Raw genomic sequence first — 16,505 nt, forward strand, 5'->3', positions numbered from 1 at the left:
GTAACTTGAGACAAACTTGTTTGGATCCATCCCCTCCCCTATAAACCCGACTGTTTAACTTGTTTCCATTGCTCATCCAAACGTCAATAATCAGATTAACTTCTGTAAATGAACTCCCTGAAGAGTGAAATTGGTGTTCTACTGTTAAAAGTGGGACAGTTCCAAGGTAATGATGTAAAGCCTTGCTTCTCGCCTGTTGGCACAACAATGTCCTTCAGAAATCACAGGTCATCACAGGAATGTGTGTGTAGAAACCAACCAACCTTGACTCTGCAGCTGTCTTTGCTATCGTATACCCCGTACCAAAGGTTTGGGATGCTGCACATATGCTTGAAATGTGTGCAGTACAGCCCTTTGGCTTGACTTTGGGCCAAGACATACATGTGAACAAACACAAAAGGTTGTTATCAACTACATTGTACTTTGATGTATGGCAACAAACTTGTATCTTTGTATACATGTATGTAACTCTTTTCAGAAGAACATACATGCATAACTGATCATGACGTCTATGCTACAGCAATAACTTGCCACAAAACAGAGGGACAGTTCATTTTCATTCTTCTTCTTTACTTGGAAAATGGGGAAAGTACATTATAGCTGTCAAAACATTACAGGTAACACAGGCATGTCAAATGGTACAGCATGGACAGCTAAGGCTTGTTGTATTGTCAGGCCCCTGATACGCAGGAGGCTGGACAGACCCCCTAATGCCATGTCTGATAGCCTATAATCATCACAGTTTGTTGTGATAAGTACAGTGTACAGTCCCTGACTTCAGTATGTGTGTCAGGTCATGCCTGGAGGGGATGCAAATTACCTGGGTCAAATGTGTTGGGATACAATGGTAAAATGTGATTTGTAAAACCTGTTACTATCAGTTCAGTTCAGATCATCTTCACCAGGTTTTCCACAAGTTCCAGGTTTAAGCATGACAAAGTGGAGTTTGTCATCCGGAAGTCCTGTGACTGCTGGATCTTCCTAAGGGTCAATGAAGGGCAGCTGTGTCTGCGCCACTCTTAAGGTTTTCAGACTATACATGTAGCTATCCATGCACTTATTTACATGGAATATAAGAAGTTTGCAGTTACAGGCAAACCTGTACAAGTGATCATGACCACCTCTACATACATGTAGGACCAACTGGACAATGTGACCACTTTTTGGTAGTGATAATTTCCCCATTGACACAAGCATCAATAATTCTGTCTTAAGGTTCCGGTTCGGAATTTCAAGTGTCCAGATATCTAAATAGTCCCTAAGAATAAGACGCAAATCAGAGGTTGTCTCCATAGTTTTAGCTCTAGATTTTTCGGCTATCGCTTTAAAAGTCTATAATCTTTTATACTTCTCCAAATGCTTGTTGTTCGTAGCGTTTTATGGTGTCGGAGATTTGATCGTGCGGCGAACGCTTCCTGGTATTAGTGCGCGCGATAGCGGTAAAGCGTTTCGTCGCCTGATTACCCAGATCATGCGTTCTATGTGCGTTTTGGGTGTTTTAGCGCCATCGGAGCTTGCGAAAAACGTATCGGATAACTTTTTTTCCTTTTTACTCAGTATACAGAAGAAGTCTTGACCTTCATTGCCATATGAGTCATTATCCCAGGAAAATTCATTTTTTCCGTGTAGCGGCCTGTAAAAAATGGCCCCAAATTAGCAATTTTTTTATGAAAAGCATATATTTTTGATGTTTTTTAACAAAAATAACATTTCTACAGAAAATGTCAAATGAGTCTGTCGGTCAGCGACAACACACCCTTTTCCATCGGAAACATTGAATTATCCGAAAAACGGTGTTTTGAGAAGCGTTAGTGCTTTTCTCAGAGACAGTCAAATCGGCCCCAAATCCTTAAAAAAACTCCGAACCGGAACCTTAAGTGACCACCTGTCCACATAGAACGGGCTTGATCAGTTCTCTTGGTCAGAATTGAACTACATACATAGATACATAGTCTTCTTAATTAAATGTGTTCCGTCATTGATAGCTTCAATCAAATGTTGCACATTACAAACAAACTCAGGTCTCCGAACTGACTAAGTCAATATCATAGTGCAAGTATATCCAATTTGTATATATACATACATGAATTGTATACAAATTCCACAGAATTAATGCTAATAAAGCTTTTTGCACACATTTTCACAGCATAATGTGCATCAAAGTTGTACCAAACTAGTTAGCTAACCCAGCTTTCAGCCTTCTGCCATAATTGATAATATAAACAATTTACCATACATAAAATGTCACATTTTCTTAATACGCTTTTTCCAGGAATGCCGTGGAGACAATTGACTTAAATCTACTTACCAGTTCTAAAGAAAATTATCATTGTTTTCTTACAATTAGATTTTCATTCCTGACTGCTAAAATGCTAGACCAGGACTGCCTCCAGGACCTGTCCCTCTGTCCCAGGATAGAAATTTGCTTGTTGGGATGGACAAGAATTCAAGATAGATTAAAGAACAAAAATTAACAACATCAGAATAAAAGTTGGAGACAACCCTGTGCTAGTCATTGGTATTGATTTCCTTGTAAAGAAGCAACTGTATCAGAATTTTACAGGTATGAATGTATATATTGCTATGAAAACGTAAATATGAATTAAATCTAATATCATGCCACGGTATACTAGTAAGCTAACTTATCCCTACTGCCAGCTCTGTACAACTTCATCAAACTCTTTAGGTTCGATAAAGGGTTTGTCGATAGACATGATCATCATCTCCCCGCAGTACGGGCACTCTGACGCTATCATGTCGTCCAGCTCGCTTTTCTGCTGCTCGCCCTTTGACATCGCCGTCGTGGCTGCGGATGCATCTGTGGCAGCTGCTGCCTGTGGAGTGGCGGGTGCTGAAATCAAGCGAAAAATTCTGTGAATCTTAACATGTTTGAGGTGGTTTTATGTTTGCAGTAGTTTGGAATTGCTATGGCACTTAAGAATTGTTTTTATCTCAAATTCAGGGTTGAAATCAAAAAAGAAAATTGAAGGGTTAGGGGCCAACATAGTAAAGGAAACAGAAAAGCTCTCCAACCATTTAAAAAAAAAATGCAAGTGTACAACCAGATAAATGTAAGACAGTCAGCAGTTAATATTAAGACAGACCTTTTGATGCCAAACTGAACAAATCATAGCTGGGAAGAAAAGGACTACTTCACATTCTTTTAAAGTGATCGTATTACAAAATGAAATATCTCCACTCCCGAGGCATTGCCAAAAATGTAACACGACATCCAAAGTTACATCTCACCTGAGTTGATATCTCTCAGCAGGTTGTCCACTTTGTTTCTCCTGGCGGAGGCCATGTTGGGCGTGACCTCGGTGACCAGGCAGTCGGAATGGAACACGTGTTGGCAGGGGAACAGGTAGAACCCCCGCGTGAGGAGGGGGTAGCGACAGGACGAGCACTTCCCCTGCGCCTTCACCACGCTGTACTTGTTCCTCATCTCCTGGATGTCCGAGCGGATCGACTTGGCGCTCTCCGTGGCGTCCTGCATCTCTTCCTGCAGGGTACATGATGGGATATTATCAATATTGCATTGTAAATGTAGCAAAGATGAATTGTTCTCTATCAGGTGAGGCCTGGTGCTTTTTCAAGTAGCTAGTAGTGGCACAATGCAGCTTTGCTTTGCTCTTGTTTTCAGACAAGCACACAGGGTCACCCTTACTCTTCTCAATAAGTGTGTTAGGTTCTTGTACATGCAGCTCTCTGGATCTGCTCTCTGGATCTGCTCTCTGGATCTGCTCTCTGGATCTGCTCTCTGGATCTGCTCTCTGGATCTGCTCTCTGGATCCACAGAATCCATACGTTGAAGCAGTGGGGTTATCTAACACTTGAAAATCTTACAAAGACACAGACTGTAAAATGGAACGTGTCTTAGAGTCAAGTTACCAGCATTATAGGCTGCTAATATATAAAGTGATTTTCAAGTATTATTACTCAATCTTACATTACAAAACACAGCTTTGAGTCTATGATACAGAATATATAAAAGTTTTGGCAGAACATCCCCACCCACCTTGAGTGCCTCTATGTGCTGGTTATACTCCTGTAGGGACATACAGATGGCATCCTTGAAGTGGTCGATGGTGACGAAGTCCGGGAAGAACGGCAGCACATCCTCGATCTTCAGCAGGTCACACTCGTGCAGGAACTCCATGGCTTTCTGTGGGACAACAGGGAAATGGTAACAACTGTGTCATTGATAAAAGACACTATGGTGTCTGGAATGTCTGACCATTTAAAAAACCATCCATTTCAAAAACCATATCAAGTTGCTTGAGTAATTTTTTTTTTTGGCATATCTTATTACCTGGATGTCTAACCTTCATCGACATAACATCTGTTTACATTCAGAAAAGCAGTTCTGTTAGACACTTCATAACAGATTTCACCCAGGCATCCAAAAAACCTTTCCACATAAAAATGATGTATGACATTCAGCTTTCCATAGTTTTGAGTTCAAATTTGTCTCTAACATGCCAAACATAGTATTTCAGAGTTTTAGAAATTGAAAGCTTTCCTGGATGTTCCCATGACCCCTTACATGTCTTGCACCTTTGGTGTGCAGCACTTTGTTTCCTACACTATTTAATGACCAATCAATACAGTGGAGTCTAGCAGAAATGCGTAGTTGTGAAATTGACCTTGATATCCTTCTCCTCCTCCACCACATGCCGGGCGATGCGCAGCCACAGCTTCTTCCTCAGCTCCTCATCATCCTCAGGCAGGTCAGCGTTCACCTTGGCCAGGTTCACATCAACCTGGAACATACAACCAACAAGTTACATCATCCTCCGGCAGGTCAGCGTTCACCTTGGCCAGGTTCACATCCACCTGAAACATACAGGCAACAATTACACATGTACATCATCCTCAGGCAGGTCAGCGTTCACCTTGGCCAGGTTCACATCCACCTGAAACATACAGGCAACAATTACACATGTACATCATCCTCTGGCAGGTCAGCATTCACCTTGGCCAGGTTCACATCCACCTGAAACATACAGGCAACAATTACACATGTACATCATCCTCAGGCAGGTCAGCGTTCACCTTGGCCAGGTTCACATCAAACTGGAACATACAAACAACTACATTCACCTTGGCCAGGTTCACATCCACCTGAAACATACAGGCAACAATTACACATGTACATCATCCTCAGGCAGGTCAGCATTCACCTTGGCAAGGTTCACATCAACCTGAAACATACAAACATGTTAAAGTAGGCAGCAATTAGACAGAACATCATTCTATTGCAAGGTACTGTACATCTTGAAATATGTATTTATGTCCATGGCATGTCCAGGACAAAAGATGGTTCTGCTGCAGTACCAAGGTCACATACAAGGTGGCCCAAAATTGATCTTGACCTTTGCTTCCCAACTCCTATATCCACATGCCAGAAATTGTAAAGTTGCTGACCACAAATATATGTAAACATAAAAGTTTGATGATAAACACAGATACACCCAAAACAATACCTCAATTTTTTATGAAGTAAACAAATTGAAGTAGGCAGAAAAATACAGACAATGGCACCTTCAGGTCAAAATATACAGAAGAAAAATTCTGCTGCAGTACCAAGGTCACACACAAGGGGCCCCCAAATAACTTCATCTTCCCAAGACCTACCCTCAAGCAAAATATCAATACAATCCATCCTGAGGTTCTTAAGTTATACTGACCACAACTATGCAGACACAAACACAAACACACAGACAGACTGTGACGCCAAAAACTATACCTCTATTTTTCATGGAGGTAACTAGCCTAAATTTTCAGAATTCAGGCATTGCAAAGGTGAAAGTTCACGTCGAAAAATAAAACCAGTGACATGATTAACAAAGCCATTAAGTCTCCATGCCTACAATGTGGGTTCACTAGTACATTTCTATGTCACATGTATATGTATTACCAGCTCTGATCTGGTCTGAAGCATTGTGGACTTGAACTGGTCATGAAAACACCAGCATTAATCAAGAATCAGGCACCATACGTGTATGTATTGCTACCTCATATGTACATAATTGTGCCAAAACATTTGTACAGCAAACAGCCATCAGTCTAGTTTAACAGACAAACTTTGTGTGTGCTCATGACACACTGCTTTAATTAAGTGGTTTTAATTCAAAACGTGTAAGAGATGAAAATTCTTTCAAAAGGTACAGTAGTCTTTGAGGCCTGTAGACTTTGAGGCTGTATTAAAGGGCAGTGGGTCATTATGCACTGTATCCTGTATCCATCCCTCTCCTTCCATTAACCAATGTCAGGTACCCATTTCCACAACTGGGTGGAATGAGGAAAGTCGTCTGAAGTGTCGTTCCCAAGGACACAAGTCGTCATGCCAGGAATCTAACCTGTACTCTTGATCTTGTATCTGCTAGTCTCACCACTCTGTTATTTAATACAGTCTACTGTACTATTTTTAACAACCTACAAAATTTGTCTGTCAACAGTCTTCCACAGACTTTATTTAGTCCCAACCAAACTTTCCCTTGTAACTTAATCAGTGGTACTGGTAATGACATAAATCAGGAACCCTTCTGACAACCGTGATGTTTACCTAACCACACATATGTGAACATGCGTATATGGTACGTGAGTCTTTTTGTCCTAGCGGAAGTTTGGACAAGCTGTTGTTGTTCTTGAACATTTTCTTACGGTGCTGGACATCAAATACAGAGTAACTGTATACTTCTACACCTAACATTATCTGTATGTCTGGAGCTTGTATTTGGGAAATGCAAGCCTTGGGATGTAAGGCCCCCTTTCTGCTAGATTGTGATAGCATAGATTGTAAGACTTAGCAATGGAGACAAGATTCTATTTTACACATGCAAAATTGCACATTCAGAATTTTTTTACATGTAAATCTTGAAAACAGCATATCTTGTTGCTTGTGGGTATTTTGCGCCCTGTATACACTGACAGTATTGAAAGTCATTCACACTAAGTGTAGGTTTGTTGTACACTAAAGGAGTCATTACAACTGAGAACACAGAACACAAAGGACTTCTACATGTACAAACTGTACTTGTATGTGTAACCTGCGAGTCAGTCTTCTCTGTCACCAAACACTACTTAGCTAATGTCTGTTGTGACAAGGTATGACACAACAGGACTCCTGCAGTGGAGAATAGTTAACATTCTTGACTCCACAAGTAGTTGTGGTCTGGGGGACTCCAGTTACCTGGCCACAGTGTCAGACATGCATGCAAAATAAACACTGCATAGCGCATGCTTACATGGACTTCCTCTCATAAGACCCTAAAAAACATTGCTGAATTTATCAACAAAATGACAGTCCCTTTTTTTACTAGTTTCCTTCACATCATAAAACAAGTTCAAAAATCGCTTGACAAAAGCTTAGTTGCTCACATAACCATTAGACTGCCTTTAAAGTATACCTCACCACTTTTGCACAGTAGGCACAAGCCGTCTAAGATTGGAATGTAAGGTTTGATCCACTCACAGTACGATGACACTCTACACCTAAGGCCCCTTTTCCACTACATGGCAATCACTGAGCAACCATTTTGCATCAAAAATTAGATTTGTGGGACCCTTGATTGGAATAGTTGGACTATGATAAAAGATGTTAAAGAATGATTTAAAAGGCAACAAAATATATGAAACATTTTGAAAAATTGACCTTTATCTGTGAAATTCATAGAACAATATCTGTCAAATCTTTGGCTGCTCAATGGTTGCTCCATAGAGCCAGCCTTCAGTAGAAGGAGGGTGTTGTAATTAGAGATAGTGTCTCACCTGCAGTGCCAGTTCCACAGCCTCCTCAAACAGCCCCATGGTGCGGTAGATGTGCACACACGCCTCCTTGTGGCTGTGCTCCGCACAGAGGCGCAGGGCGTACTTCAGGTCATACGGCACGCTATCGGGATTCTGGCCCTAAAACAAACAAACAAAAATTTAAAAATACCAGTAGTTTAACAAATAAATAAAAGTTAGATGTTCAAATACCTTATGGCAAATAGGGTGGTGCCCATCTCCATTATCTTAGCCCTAGGGCCACACAACTTTGCAAGCACAGATAAGAAGGGGGTAGCACTGTAAGTATTGAGTGCTAAACAGAGAAGCAGTAGATACAGTATATGGAAAGATTGTATCACCAAAAAGGTCGGACTTGCTGGAAAAATAGAAGGTCATGAGGTATCACTACATGCCTCATGCTCATGCCTTTGTATTTTGCCTTACCTGTATCCTGATATATTTAATGAGCTGTTCAGGCTGTAGTTTGGCATACAGAGACAGTAAGTTGTTGTAACTGTCTTACCTGTATCCTGAGATATTTGATGAGTTGTTCAGGCTGTAGTTTGGCATACAGAGACAGTAGGTAGTTGTGGATGGCCTTACCTGTATCCTGAGATATTTGATGAGTTGTTCAGGCTGTAGTTTGGCGTACAGAGACAGTAGGTAGTTGTGGATGGCTGTGTCCTGTACGCTCAGGTCATGAACACAGAACTCCAGGTACCGGATCGCTTCACTACTCGCCCTGTGGTCAGGAAAAAGAGTTTCAGGCAATCAGAGATCATGGCAGACCTTGCAGCACACAGAAAAATATCCCACAGACAAAAGTAGCAGCATCAAGGATGTACATGTGTATTGTTTATAATGAAATCGCAGAAACACACACACACAGACAAGCCAAAAATGATACAATACACCCCTAGGGTCAAGCAACAGCAAAGAAACATTATACAACGTTGAAACAGAACATTCAAGAAGATAACACTTAATTAAAAGGCACATCATTAGTGTGAGACACACATTTGCTGAGGCAGTTCGGAAGACTTGAACATCACTTACTTTGAATCGTGGGAGTGATCGTAGTTGACGAGAGCGGGGATGAGACGTTGTGGGTCTAGCTTCCTCCCCTTGGCAATCCAGGAGTCCACGGTCTGCTTGGGGATGTACTGCATCAGGACTGGGGAGAACCTGGCAAAATGGAGAACAGTGGAACTAGTTACCACCAAGTACAGTAGGGTGGATTATAGATAGATCCTCATTAGATAGATTCAAACAACATTTGCTGTCAGATTGCAAAGGTTAGGCGTGACAGGTGTTCAGCTGCTGTCGTGCCTAATCGTGGTCGGCCAACTCCTTTTGGCCAGCTTTGATACTATCTTATACCACTGGAAAATCTGCCTGGAGATTAGCAGTTCCATGTGCCTGCAAAGCTGGTGTGTTATGCCAATGGGCAGTTATCTGGATCCTGGCTATACAGATACAGACACAGAAGCTGATGTTTTACACCAAATGGCAATTATCCTGGCTATATAGATACAGAATGTAGACGCTGTGAACTCTGTAATATGTGACAAACAACTCTCCAGACTTCTGGCTTTTTATTTTGTTCCTGCACTGCAATGTTTCCAGGTTCTGCCAGAGGGAGTAAATTCTACAGCCTCTGTCTGCCAAAGCCCTTACAATGATGAAAGCACTGGTTCTCCTCTGGTTCAAAGGAGAACTGAAAAGTCATATTACTTATGCTACAACATCCTGTGTTACTTACATTGTATGTTACAAGTTGTTACAATCTTTATTGATTTTCTTGCAATTTTTGCTTGGAAAGACCCCTGATTAGTCAGACTTACTTGTAGTACAGTTCTGTGTCGCCTTTTTTGTTGGTGAGAACCCTAAGTCTGACTTACTTGTAGTACAGTTCCATGTCACCCTGTTTGTTATGTTAGTGAGAATGTCTGACTTACTTGTAGTACAGTTCTGTGTCGCCCTGTTTGTTGGTGAGCACGTCCAGTGCGGCCCTGTAGTCATCGTGCTGGATGTGGTGGCTGATCACGCGCTCGTAGTCGTGCATCAGCATGGCGAAGAACACCAGGTCCTCGATGTTCCCGTGGCTGGCGATCAGGTCGTACGCCGTGTTCTTGTTGAAGCTCAAACAGTCCTTCACTCTGCAAATGATACGGGTAAACATAGATGTAATGAACTTTCTAGAATAAACTTGTCTGATTGTAGTCACATGGTGGTCGTCTGTCAGTAAGACATTTTGTCAATGTCATCTATCATTCAGCTGGGGGGGGGGGGGTGAAGAATGGACTGTATAGTACTGTCTGCAGGACCTACAAATGTACATTGCTACCTTGGGTATGTCCCAGTTATGTTGTTGAGTTACGCATGTGTCCAGGCGTACCTGAAAAACAGGCTGCAGCCTGAGTGTGATTTTCCCATGGCAAAATGAAATAAATGAATGGTTGCTCAAAGGTGAGATGTATCTTATGGAATGCATTGTTGCCTTCCAAAATTTCTTACTTATTAAGCTGTCATTTAGAATTAAGCAACATTGTCAGGACCATAGACCCATTACTAACCCAATGCAAGCCCACTTTTATGACAAAGTAATAATGTTTTATCTAAATGCAAGTGTGTATTGTGTACTACTTCTTCAGTTTGCTATTTTGTTGAGGTATCGGTATCGCAAATCATTCCATGCCAAGACAGGATGTTAAAAATCATTCCCACCTTTGGTGAGCCAGAAACTTCCTGAACTCGTCCCTCAGTGTGTAGTATTTGCCGTCGTTCTGCAGCCCCTGTTCCTTCAGCGCGCCCAGTCTGTTCAGGTACAGCTCGATCAGCCAGGTCACCAGCATGGTCGTCTGGGTCTTATCCGCTGGCTTCAGCCCGTTTAGTTTCTTCCACAGAAACGTCTGTAGGGCTTTCTGCTGGTCCATCTGGGGGAGATGAGACAGACCATGTCATTGATATTGGCATTACATAACTGGTAACTGTCTTTAACACACAAGTTTTGCATCTACAAGCTGCATAGGTTTGATTGAGATAATAGCTGCCTTAAAAGTTTCTTTTGTGGATTACTAAACATGCTTGAGGCATGACCCTCTTCATATACTGGACCTCCTACAAGTAGGTATTCATTTTCACCTGAGCCTTGGGTGAGGGATTTAAATCAAGAACCATGAGATTCTGGTGAGTATTCTATACATAATGCCAGTCCATGACAGTCACACATATACTAGTAAGATTCTCTACCATACAAAAATGTACATGTCTCAGATTATAACATACATGTACAAGCAACAAATGCAGATTAGGAACTTCTGTCAGCTACCAAGTTCCTCCATACTTTGATTTCTCATAATCGTGCTCTTGACATTGAAGTTCCCTTACCTGGATGAACTTCAGAGCCACCTCCTCGAACGAGTTCTGAGTCTGTGCGTACAGCATGGCGCTCTTATCATACTGCTTCTCCTGGAAGAAGTGTTCGGCATGCTTGGTCAGCACTTTGTCCCTGTTGGCCGGATTGTCCTTGCAGTACGCCAGCGCTAGATCGTACTCCCCTCGGTCCAGGTACATCTGCCAGACATCCCGCGACTCGCGAACAACCTTGTACTTGAACACGGCCTGGTCTGAGAACGACCAGATCGACCCTTTGATCGGATCCTTGCTCATCCCAAGGAGTTTGCCAAACGTCCCCGTCCGGTGGAAGTCTTCGAAGATGAGCTGTTCGTTCAGGTGGCAGATGGCTTTTACGCAGTCCGGGAACACCAGCAAGATGTGAAATTCTGTCAATACGATGGAGAGAGGATTCTGGGAGGTGTTATTGTCTGAGGGATATGCGATGAGCTTGCTCTCCGAGGTGACGTCTTGGTTCTGTTGCGGGCTGAGGTCGAAGCTGCCGAAGTAAACTCCCGGGCCGGTCATCCATGCAAACTGCTCGGGCGCAGACTTGATGCCCTTGGGATGGTAATACTGGAGATTACTGTACCCAAAATTACCAGGCAGCTCTAAAAACCTTGCGGGACTGTCCTCGTAATTCGCAAAGATGGGCTGGAAAATCGGCGGGTCGCTGGTGACGGGAATGGTCCCGATGAACTGGTAGAGGCGCCCGGGCGTGGTCGCCATGATAAAGTACTTCTGCTCCGACTGCGAGTTGTGCGGCATGCGGTCGAAGTGGAGGCTGTTGACCGGAGACGGGTTCTCCTTTCCCAGACTGAACACCTGCTTGAAGTACTTATCCGCCGCTCCCGCGAAGAACTTGCTCTCGTCCTCCGACACAATCTCTCCCTCAAATATCAAACCGCGGGATGTACCGAACAGTATCGGACCCGTCGACATATCGCTGGTGTTGTAGTTGTTCCACCCCACGCTCTCGATCACGTACCCCTTAAGCTTGACGAGAGGTTTCGGCTTCTTGGAGTTCCGCGAGAGATACAGAGTCTCCTGGTTGGACATGGAGATGAGGAGGTGGCGCCCGAGCGGGTCCAGGTGCAGGCGGGTCGGACGGTTGTCCAGCGAGTGGCTGATCTCCACCTCGTCCGTGTTCTCCTTGTTCTCAAGGTCGATCCGCAGGAGAAGATTACTGGACATGGCCAGCACCAGCATGTTGTTACTCACCTGGAAAAAATGTCCAGAGTGAGACTACATGCATGATGTACAAAATAAACCAACTGCGGCGTTTATACCAGCTATATAGATATAGATATAGATATAGATACAGATACAGTTCTAAGCTGGTGTGTTACCTGGTATGTCAAAGGGCAGCTATACTGCCCATGCATATACAAAATACAGAAGCTGGTGTGTTATGTCAGAGGGTGGCTATACTGTCTGTACAGATACAGATAGAGAGGCTGGTGTGTTACACCAAAGGACAGTTAAGAATGAAGAAGACCTTTATTGTACATTCATACCCACTGGGTTTAGTACAGGTCACAACAAATGATACAACATGATATAATGATACAATGAATCTACACTACTCAAGGATCGTATTCTACTGCGTACATTCGGCTTCTTCTCGTTTCTTTGTGATATTGAAAATGTAAGAACAGATATGCTTTATAAGTAAAGGCTTGTCTAGATTCATAAGGAATATAAATTTGTCTATATTACTTAGTTGTATGAAGTGGGGGAACATGGATTCTATTAGTCTGTAGAGTTCAGCTCTCTCTTTCTTGTACAAACTACATTCTACTACAAAGTGATGTTCGTCTTCTAACTTATCAAGATTGCAGTATCTACATATTCGTTAAGCCAAACAGCAATTACTCAAGCAACTGGATATGATTTTTGATCCAATTGCTTGAGAAAATTGTATTTGGTGTATCTAATTACCTGGATGTTTACTTTCATGGACATTCTAAGGGCAGCTATTTAGATATAGATGCAGTTAAGTTATCAAAGATATGCCAAAGAGGGGTTTTAATATACCAGCTACTAGTATACAGATTGTGTTTCTCCTACACGAAGGGGCAGTTATACTGGCAATACAGACACAGACCTTTAGGTGTGTGATGGGGTCACGAGGCTTGAACTGGATCTTCTGCTTGTTGAAGATCGGGACCTCGTCCTCGAGCCGGGCGCTGATGAATCCCGTGGAGATCGGCTCCGGGATGGAGTCCTTGGACTGGCGCTGCGTGCGGCCGCTCCCACGGTACTGGTGCGACTCGTACTGGTCCATTAAGTTGGCCATGTTGTTGTAAGTCCTTGTGTGGTATTAAGCTATATATGAACAATCCTCTCTCCAGATGGTTTATGGTAGCAACCTGGAAAAGAAAACAGTGTTTTCAAATAAAATAAATTCATACTGAGCAAACACATATCTATCAAATAATCTCTTTATTTTATTAGATAGCTTAGAGAGAACATACTGTCAATCAACTTATGTTTGCAGAACTTAATTTCACAGAGGGGGAAATGAGGCTTTAGAGGCTAAGTTGTATCACAGCTAATGGACGAATAAGGCTTTATTCGTCCATTAGCTGTGATACAAGGTGGTACACCGCTACTAGTCTTCCTGGACATAAACTGGCTTTTGTTGCATAAACCTTTTCACGCGTTTGACTACGAATGTGAAGAGACAGGAATTGTAGGTAATATGTCAAAGGTGAAGGCCCCTGACTTGTAAACATTCCGCCATTTTGCACCTCCAAAACGGGAAAATAAAATCACGGCGAACATTTGAAGATTCACTGTAGTTTGCAAAACCCCATCAACATCGAGAACATCGATATTTTTCACTCAGTGCATTCTATGAGAAAAATCTTCCCTAATAACGTTATTGTGAGTTTCAGAGAGTTGCCTCTGCTAGCATTACAACATAAGAGTAACATCCTTCGTACAAAATCGTTAGTTGCTCACAAAACAGTTAAATTAACATTAAAACGTACCTTTTACACGTCAAACACACAAAAATGGATCCTCCCATCCTCATGTGACCCAGATCAGTTCAAAGGTCGTAACCTTAGGTGGGATCATGGGTATGAAAGGTTAAAGTTCAAATCCAAGATGGCGGACACGCGTGCGAAAATTTGAATCAAATTTTTGTTCGGACTTCTTTCTAAATTTCTTGTTTTTTCCAGTAAGCGTAGGTGGTTTGAATTTGTTCGGGACAAAGTTAGGAGATGTTGAAGTCCAAAACCTTTGTGAAGAAGACCCGGAAGGGAGGCGTATTGAAGGTAGTACGGGAGCATTACCTGCGGGACGATATCTGGTGCGGCTCGGCGGCATGTGGCGGCTGCCCCCAGGACAGGCCCGTACTAGAGGCGGAGCCGGAGATCGACAGCACGCTGTGTGGATTCCCGCATTACCTCATACCAGATACTAACGTTGTCTTGCACCAGGTAGGTGTCGTGAAGATTATGTTGATTGCGATGCGAAATATTCCAATCAAATTTATAACAAGAAATAATCAATCGAGCAACTTTTTTGATGATCATGACCACTTTAACTTTTTTGATATCCATTACTCGCTTGAACTTCTTTGGGAAGTAGACCATAGCAAACTGACACCACAATAGACATCAATTCTACATCATAAGCTCTTTCAAAGATTTCACTACACATGTGCGGGTGACCGGAATTTTAGGTAACATGTCAAAGGTTAAGGCCCGAACAAGACTGGTACCTACGGTAACAGGTCAACTCGCCCCAAGACTAAATCGCCCCAACTATTTACTACCGACTCGCCCCAAGTTACGGGGACCGGGAATACAGGATAGCCCTTGCTTTTATACTGCTTTAACACACGTATATCCAAATTTTAGATATTACTTTATATGCTAACAAGATCTCGTCGCTCTAATTTTAACGTTCTCTTCGGTTTGACACTTTAATTTAACGCCCGATCAACGCCGGGGCGCTAGCGCGCTGGCGGGTATATGTTGCATGTCGGCCCGGGGTTGTGCGCAGCTCACTGTAATCTCAAGTATCTCAAATTAATACACATAGGCTGTTATGAAACTATGTTACATATACTAATATACTTCTGTTATATTTGTCAATAAAGCTTGCCACTGTAGTGACGTAAGAGCGCTGCCAGTCCGGGCAAAAATTATCAATAAAGCGGGCGGGCCGACATGCCGACCGGGCCCGCCCGCAGATCCCGAGTTCGCCGCTAAATACCGAGCAAAAAAAGTTTAGCGACGAGGTTTTGCTAGCATATAAAGTAATATTTACAAGCATAATGTATGTGTATAAAGACAGCATAAAAGCAAGGGCTATCCTGTATTACCGGTCCCCCTAACTTGGGGCGAGTCGGTAGTAAATAGTTGGGGCGAGTTAGTCTTGGGGCGAGTCGTCTAGAAATCGTACCTACTACTACTACTACAGTATTCCTATTGCCCGCACATGTGTAGTGAAATCTGCAAAAGAGCTTAAATATTGCCATTCTGAAGACATGAAATCCAGAAAATTTGACCCTTCAGTTTATAAGTGGTACTCTATTAAAGCGATAACTGCTTACAAGTAAGTTGCATCAGAACCACATAACGAAATGCTGTGAATCTTGAATCTTTGCTTAACATTGGTTGTAAATATTCTTTGCGGTCGCTTTTCCACATCAAATTTGTTACGCATGCAGACTGACCCCAAACTTTTCTATTGTGTTAACTACAAACTTTATGTGCAACAGTTAGGTATGGTGAACTTTCAAGTTCAACAATTCACACTATTCACTGCTTTCCTCTTCAGATGGATGTTCTAGCGGATTCAGCCATTAGGAATGTGATCATCCTGCAGACAGTACAACAGGAGGTCCGGCACAGGAGTGGCACCACCTACCAGCGCCTCAGGGACCAGTCTAACAACGCTGACAAACACTTCTACGTCTTCACTAACGAACATCACAGGTAGACCCCTTCTGTTAACGATGTAGTATTGTGCATACACTCACTGTCTGCTTTGAACCTTTATCGTCAGGTGAAGGTTAGGCATGCTTCCACACAATTGTGTAGGCTTGATGGTAGCTCGCCAGCAGCCTTTTAGTCAATGTTTAGGGTTGCCACTGTGTAGGTTGAGGAGTTTTAGATCTTTCCTTCTTCCATCCACCCTTATCTGGTAATCCAAGTGGATTCTTTTCCTCTATTGTCATCCAGGCTATTGTCATTAGTCCGGGCTATCTTTGTCCGAGCTCTTTGACGCCTGGGTAATCTTTTGCATCCGGTGATTGTTTCACGCAGTAGTCTCTCCATGGCCAATTGACTTACTCTCCAAGCAGAGGTTGAGTCTCG

At 42.7% G+C, this 16,505-nt stretch overlaps 2 protein-coding genes across 2 annotated transcripts in view; one reads left to right on the forward strand and one right to left on the reverse strand.

The window, feature by feature from the left end:
- Nucleotides 1-1,878: 1,878 nt before the first annotated feature.
- LOC118419574 (vacuolar protein sorting-associated protein 18 homolog) lies at nt 1,879-14,194 on the reverse strand. Its single transcript, XM_035826020.1, is given in 12 exon segments — nt 1,879-2,851; nt 3,250-3,502; nt 4,019-4,165; nt 4,647-4,763; nt 7,774-7,911; nt 8,377-8,506; nt 8,821-8,958; nt 9,732-9,932; nt 10,501-10,709; nt 11,164-12,390; nt 13,277-13,541; nt 14,166-14,194. Coding segments are annotated over 11 exon segments (2,955 nt in total). The 5' UTR covers nt 13,469-13,541; nt 14,166-14,194; the 3' UTR covers nt 1,879-2,648.
- Nucleotides 14,195-14,269: 75 nt separating this feature from the next.
- The window catches only part of LOC118419575 (exosome complex exonuclease RRP44-like), a 26,962-nt gene continuing 24,726 nt past the window's right edge, over nt 14,270-16,505 (forward strand). Inside the window, exons 1-2 of the mRNA XM_035826021.1 lie at nt 14,270-14,618; nt 15,967-16,124. Of these exons, the coding sequence (XP_035681914.1) occupies nt 14,400-14,618; nt 15,967-16,124 (377 nt within the window). The 5' untranslated portion in view covers nt 14,270-14,399. The remainder of the gene's footprint in view (nt 14,619-15,966; nt 16,125-16,505) is intronic.

This window comes from Branchiostoma floridae, chromosome 7 (assembly GCF_000003815.2).
Source record: "Branchiostoma floridae strain S238N-H82 chromosome 7, Bfl_VNyyK, whole genome shotgun sequence".
Classification (NCBI taxonomy): domain Eukaryota; kingdom Metazoa; phylum Chordata; class Leptocardii; order Amphioxiformes; family Branchiostomatidae; genus Branchiostoma; species Branchiostoma floridae.